At 46.5% G+C, this 7,259-nt stretch overlaps 1 protein-coding gene across 1 annotated transcript; it reads right to left on the reverse strand.

The window, feature by feature from the left end:
• Nucleotides 1–210: 210 nt before the first annotated feature.
• Nucleotides 211–7,258, reverse strand: RHOU (ras homolog family member U; the record flags this gene model as incomplete). The annotated part of the gene is made up of 3 exons (XM_057368469.1): nt 211–3,204; nt 6,217–6,275; nt 7,042–7,258. Coding segments are annotated over 3 exons (732 nt in total), but the record flags the coding sequence as incomplete, so codon positions are not given.
• Between the last annotated feature and the right edge of the window lies 1 nt (nt 7,259).

Below are 7,259 nucleotides of genomic sequence, written 5' to 3' on the forward strand. Positions count from 1 at the left end.
CTGCTGTGGAGTGCTGGCAGGGAGACAGAAAGCTGGCCATCACACCCTTCCCACCCAGCCCAGACGCCTGGGGATGGGGCAGTGCAGGGAAAAGGCTGCATTTTCTGGGCAGAGGCCTTCTGCTGAGGCACTGTGAAAGCTGGGTATTGGCATAGTGCATGGCCAGACCGCCCTCCAGCCTCCTCAACAGGCAGCAGAGGCAGACACATACATAGGTCAAGGTCAGAATTTATTTCCAAATACCTCATTTATACCATTCTCACATGAAATATTTCTTTTGGAATATAGCCTACACTTAGAAAACAGAAGAGAGTTTTTTTTATAAGGCACATCAGATTATAGACTACATAGAGACATCTCCCCCTCATTTGAGCTCATAAAATACTGGTAATTTTAAAAGTAATATTTCTAAAACCTAGACCCTGTGTAGCCCCGTGTAGAGCAGTATCCATAAAGTTATTAGACCTCAGTTTACACACAACTAGTAAAAGGCTATAACAAGTTGTATATAAATCACATCTTCAGAAACAGTCACAGCTGGCTACATTAAAAGTAATGCTAYTCCAGACTATGAAACAGGCTGCTTATAAAGTATAACCTACTGCTTCCAGTACAGCATGATAACAAGCAGTATGATCTTGTAGAGGAAATTTTGTTATTTTTGTAAATGGAAGCTGCTCAGACTCAAGCCAGTCTCCTCCTTAAACCCACAGTTTTGATCAACCGAGACGGTTTCTTACAGAGAAGGAAAGCACCCAAGAGAAACCTAGCTTTCTGTTTTTCTCCGAGACGTCAGTATGACTGCATATCTGAAATCCTGTCAAAGCATTTGAGTAAGAAATATAACGGCTCAGATGTTAACTTCATGACCAGTAAACATTAAACCATTAYCAACCAGATGCAACCAAGTTAAATGCATCCAGCTTCTGTGCTATGAAAACTGTTTTTCCAGGCTCTTACAGTTCAGAAGCCAACATATTTTTATTGAATTAGGCCCTAGGTAAAGATTTCCATCCCGTTTTCAAGTTTTCAGTGGTGGAACATTACCCATTCTGCACTCATTCTTCTGCAAAGAAGGAAAAAATGCTGTCCCTGGAGCCTGTGCCAACAGCCCAGAATCCATTTACATAGTATCATTTTCTTCAGTGGGCCAGGAGGTAAACTGTGGTCAGCTTTATCAATTCAAATGGCCTCCACTGTTCCTTATATCAGGCATTGATTCATTTCTGATGAAAAAAGGTTCTGGCCTTCTGTCATTGCAGTTTAGTTAAAGAATAAGGAAAAGGTCACTTCAAGGCTATAGCCAAAGGAAAAAAAACTTGATCTTGAACTATCTAGGGACTGGGGGGAAAGTAGTTGTGGCCATAAAAAGGCAGACAGACAGCACAAACTAAACGTCCTCTGCAGAACAGGTTTAAACACTGATTTTTGCAGAGAGTTGTGTTACCATTCATGTTTCTTGAACTCGCTAGAACTGCAATTAGGCTTAGTTCAGTAGGAACCAGATTCAGTCAGAAAACAGCTCACACTCAACCCTACATTGATCCCTCAGCTACATTTCAGGCACATTTCAGTTAATTTGTTGGACTGATCTGGGAAAAATGAAGAAGAATTATCTGTTACGCTTCCAGGGTGGCCTCAGAAAATGCACAGCTATGAACTTGGACAAGATTCAACCACAAGTGACTGTTACCTTTAGAAGGGAAACATTAACTTGGTTGGAAAGAGCATCCTGAAGAGCATGTAGCAGCCTCAAKTTCTAGGGTCCAGTTTGTTACAAATCTCAATCTGCCTGATTTGTTATTTGTTTAGCAGCCTTAAAAGGTAAAGTGGGGCATCCTGAAATTCTTGGCTGTAGACTTAAATCCAGATGCGGTTTATACGGTGCTGCACAGATATTTGTTACATCACTTAGGAAAAAAAAACAAACTGAACACAACAGTATTTACATTCTTTTGAGCTGAAATAGATGAACTGTCAGCATGTCTGAAAAAACACAGARGAAATTGCCATGCTCGAGGTAGCGAGTTAAAGCTTGGTCATGTTCTTGGGCTTCTACTCGGCTTCCTGGGAAAGGCAGGGAAGGAAACAGAAAGGACTTTGAGAAAGTAAGGAGGTGACAAATGAGATGTCAGCTCCATAAGGGATTAGGTTCCCTCACCACAAGCTGAAGGTATATTCATGACCTTTTTAACCATGGCATTTGCGTATAGATTACACCTCTTGCATACCCTTTTTTAAAGTGATCCCTAAGAGCATTGGCTTAGGAAGACACAAAGAGAGTAGGAGCAGGGTTTTAAAGCTACAAAAGTCAATTAGGAGGCACAGTGTTATTTTTCCCTTTGATCGTCCATGTACAGAGCTCTACATTTCCACCGTTGYTTGTGCGTTCCTCCTGCAAAGCCCCGGCAGTGAAGGCCTCTGTTGTGCTCCTCCCCACCACACACACCTACAACTCAAGAGTTGAATCCTTTGGACATATCCTTCTACGCTCACAGACACATAGTGCTTTTTTCTTTTCCTTAATATGAAGTTCTGGTCACAAAACTGGATGCCAGACCTGATTTATAGCAATTACTTAACTAAGAATCCTTCTGCAATCCTCAAAAGGGCAACCAAGTTATCCAGTAGCAACATATACACATACATACAGATCTACACTATACACTCAGGACGACACAAATTGAGATTTCAGCTAATATAGCCTCTATTGATTTCCTCAGAAAAGCACTCAGGTCCTYGCAACTCCTATACAAAACAGCAGTATTTTTTCCACCAGGATTTGGAGAGGTTTTTCATCTTGTCTGGAGTCCTACACTTGGATTTCTTTGGTTGCTGCTGGGTATCCGAGTACTGAATACCAGCCACGATGGCTGCATCAAAGACCTCCTTGAGGTTTTTCTGAGTCAAAGCGGAGCACTCGATGTAGGACGCAGCTTTTATTTCCTCAGCACAGAGCTTTGCAGCCTCCTCTGACACTGGCTTTTCTTTGCACTTGTCCAGCTCGATGAGGACTTTGACATCCTCCCGGAGGTCCGACTGCGTCCCAACCAGGATAATGGGTGCCTTGGGGCAGTGGCAGCGAATTTCAGGAACCCACTTCTCACTCACGTTCTGGAAGGATGAAGGGCTCACCACGCTGAAGCACAGCAGGAAGATGTCTGTGTTGGTGTAGCACAGAGGCCTGAGCTTGTCGAATTCATCCTGTACAGAATAAAACCATGTTAGCACTCCACAAGAAGAGCAGATCTAGCCTGCCCCGACCTTTGGGGAAGCTGCCACTGTCATTTTCACAGGTGTCCCAAAATGAGCACCCAGCCCACCCAGCGAGGCGTGCTACAAACAGAAGCCACCTGCACCCAGCCTGAGGTGCCGTGGCTGCCGGTCAGCAAGTATCATGCCACCGTTGGGCACACAGGACAAAAGTGGTGGCTTCCCCACGTACCTGAGATTTTCTGACTAATTCCACAGGTTATTTCAAGTGCTTAAATATTTCCTTTGCTCTTTGTACAGGCCCTCTGCCCTACGTCAGCAAAGAAGCAAAGCTGTAGGAAGCAGGTTAGGGCACAAAAAGCCACAAATGGTAGAGGGAGAAAGCAATTTCTATAGGCCCACCTCTTCTAGGGGTGAGTCAGAGAGCAGCTCTGACACCTCGAAGTTGTTCTGCCGACAGACACTGGCAAGGGCAAAGAAGACGTGTGGCAGCAGTTGTACCTTTCTGGGTACCTTTCCTGCAGTCGGCTTTCAAACTGGTAACTACTTATCCTACAGGATATGGGGAAAAGTTCCCTGCCATTGTGCCCAGGGATTTAAATGTGATGGGAGCAATAATGGCTTACAATGTGCAGGCTTAACATGCCAATAGCATAGAGTAAGAGCTTTACCTTTGCCTCCCACCCATGCCACATCAAACAAACSGCACACAGGCCTCCCAGCACTACCCTTCTGGGCTATTTTTTTTCTTTTAGAGCAAACTCCAGCAAAGCAAGGCCCTTTCTCAACTTCAGGACCTAGCCWCAAAAACGTCCAACACCTCATGGTAACAAAGGTGTGCTGATTCTCAGGRAAGAATGTAGCTAGAAGCAAGAGTTACTCTAGGCAGGCTGGTTTTATGCTGGCAGCAGGATAAAAGCACGGTAACACTAGCAGCCTGAACAGGTAGGATTTACCTCAGCAGTAGTGAYATTTTAATTAAAATGGACCTTGTTCTCAAAAGCTTGGAACTGAAAGTGCATAGAAATACAAAGCTGAAAACATCTCTCTGGTACCAGTTTACTGATGAATTGCAAGTCGCATGTTAATTTTCAAGATGTGAAATATTGCTTCAGAGCCTCTGGAGGCCCAGGATATGCAGTTTAAAGCCCCCTGGAAGACTCAGCAGTCTTGTTCTGCTCAAATGAGTATCTTGTAGCAGTGTCTCTGAAAGAGACAATGATTTATAAAACACAAGACAAGAAAAATAGCTTCATTAGCTCTCTTGATTTCAGATTAAGCCTCAGAGAAAACCAGGCTCTCACCACTTGCCTTGAAAAAGCCCCACATTTACTGAGATGCTGCTCTGAACAACAAGGCTGTTTGCAGAAGGGCACCTTGCCATGCAATTGCCTCTCCTTGCTACATGAGAAAACTCAAATGGGCTCAATTCAATGGGTTTGGGAAGCAAACCCCAGATCTGAAGGGTTGCTACCAAGATGAAATAGTGCCCTTTATATCCCAAATACACTYCTGCCCTTTGAATGGTAGGTCCATRATCTGCAGGGCTAGTAATGCTGAAATAGAATTTCCTGCTGCCTGGAGTACTTTTCCTGCTGCCTGGAGTACTTTTCTTTAGCTGCAGATTTCAGCAGCCATTTCCCAGCAGCAGTTTTACCAAAGTATCCAGCCAGGAATCTTTTACTCAGGACAATTTCTGTGAGTTTAGATAACTCTTTCATTTTAAAGGCAGTAACTTTACCCATTCCAGCTGTACTTGGGCAGCTAGAGCAAACATCTTAACCATTAATGGCAGGGAAGGCAAGAGGTGACAGGGCCAGCCCATCCCTCCTGCAGCTTTGCAGCTGCATTTCCACAGGCACTGCTTGTCCATAGGCGGTCACGCAATGGCAATTTCACCTGCCACACTCYGCATATGAAAATGCACAGCCAAGACTGTTGCAGTACCACCCCATCTCTTCAGGAGGACACAAAATCATGGAACAGTTCTGCTGTTTGATTTCGTATCTTTACCTCAAGAAGGCTGTTTGCAGGATCTTAGTTTTAGCTTGTAGGGCACATGGGAGTCCTACACTGCTGTCTAGTACAGCATAGCCCTTAAAAYCCCTTTCCTAAGTAGGGCGCCCAGTTACTACTCATCTAAATAGGTTTGTGTGTTAAGACCACTGAGATTTTTCAGCGTGATTTTGGTGAAGGCATAGACCTAGATCCACAAAGCTGCACAGGATCGTAATTCCCACTGCCTTTAAATAWCAGCAAGGTAGCAAAATATTTTTGGCTACTTTTGCTTACCCAACCTTGACCCCTGGCAAGCCCAGTGTGGCACACTGCTCAGGGTGGTACAAGCCTGGCTCTTCCAAAAAATCAAAGATGGTAAGAAATGGACTCTTTTTATGTATCACACAAAGTGAAGATGAGAGTCATCAGCCCCCTCATCTCTTCAGGTCTTAGATTACAGCAAATCTCAGCCTTGAAACACTTTCTAAGGGAGCAGGAATGGCAAATATGAAGGCTCCATGGACAACATTCAATAGGACACTTTTCTYCCTCCAGCTTCTTTTCCTTCAATAACACAGTCTCTATCTTTGGACACCTACAGCTRTGGATGCTTTGCATGCGTACATCCCAAACACCCTAATTCATAAACCCRCAGTAATTTAGCAAAAATAAAGACAGTGACAGGCACTCAAAGAGAAAACCAGGTGGCCGCTGAATCCCCAATATGTTCAGCCTTTCTAGTCAGGCTAAACAGAGCAGCAGCTTGAGCCAGCAAAGCAACAGCCTGTGCCCAGCCCCTGCATGGAGGCACAGTAAGTCCCCCACCCTTCAACTGACAGGCAAAGAAGTGAGTTCACCAGCAGTGAAAATGACAGTGGATAATAACGTGATCAAACACTGGGAATACTTTCAAATCCATGAAGTYATTTGCAGGACTACTTTGCCCAACAGCAACAACTTCTCCCCTCCCGCTGTCACTTAAATCAAGTAAGTGGCTCCACTGACCTGACCAGCTGTGTCACAGAGCTGAAGTCTCACCGGCTTGCCGTCGACAGACACAACAGCTTTAGAGAGAAAGAAGGGAGGGGGTAAATTGTGGTGAGTTCAACTTTACATGTTATTCGTTAAAGAAAAAAAAAAATTAAAAAGGAAGATTTACCACCCCTYAGCTCTTATAGCCTTTTCTTCAATTACTTTAGATTTAACAACTTAGCAGAGCCGGAATTGAGTCAGTCCCTAACACTTGGGTGCACACAAGCACTTTAGGGCTTTTCGATTCATATTACTACAAGAGATGAGCTAGGCAGTGACGGCACAAGTCCTCCGCAGGTAGCGCGGAGAGCAAGCCCAGCAGTCCGGGACACTCTTCTGCTACCCCTTCGTACACCTTCATCACGCCCGGAACACGAAAAGCCCCGGCAGAGAAACCCCTGAACTTCCCCCTTTGCAAGAGCGAGACAAGGCGAGTATTTAACCTGCCATTTAGGCGCTTCCGAAGTCCGCGAGAGCGCTGAGCTTTACACCGGAGAGTTCCCAATTAAAGCCGGGCTCTGGCCGCGCGGCCGGGCATGACACCCGCTGCCAGCCTGRCTCCGTTACACCGGAGACCGGCCGGTGCTGCTGCCTGCGATGGCAGCCTGACAAGCTCGGTCCTGCTTCCTAGAGTCCTGCTCCCCATAAATAAATAATGAAATCACCGAAACTGGACATCGCCTCCCCCGAGCAGCCCAGCCACAGCCGCGGGAGCGGCACGGGCGAGACGCGCCGCTCCCCGCGGCGGCAGAACCCCCTCCCGCCGCCCCGGTGCCCGCGGCCGCCCTGRTCACTTACCGGAGAAGTTGTCGAAGGCGGTGGGGATGTACTCGGTGGGGTACCCGTTGGTGGTGTAGCTCACCACCAGGCTMGTCTTCCCCACCGCGCCGTCGCCCACCAGAACACACTTGATGCTCCGCCGTGGCTCGGATCCCGCTCCGGCCCCGGCTCCGGCCACAGCCGCGGCCCCGGACGCCGCCGCCCGGCAGCGGCCGCCCAGCGCCGCTCCCAGCGCC

The sequence above is a fragment of the Malurus melanocephalus genome, unplaced genomic scaffold (assembly GCF_030028575.1).
Source record: "Malurus melanocephalus ecotype Western Australia unplaced genomic scaffold, MMel_1.1 scaffold_92, whole genome shotgun sequence".
Classification (NCBI taxonomy): domain Eukaryota; kingdom Metazoa; phylum Chordata; class Aves; order Passeriformes; family Maluridae; genus Malurus; species Malurus melanocephalus.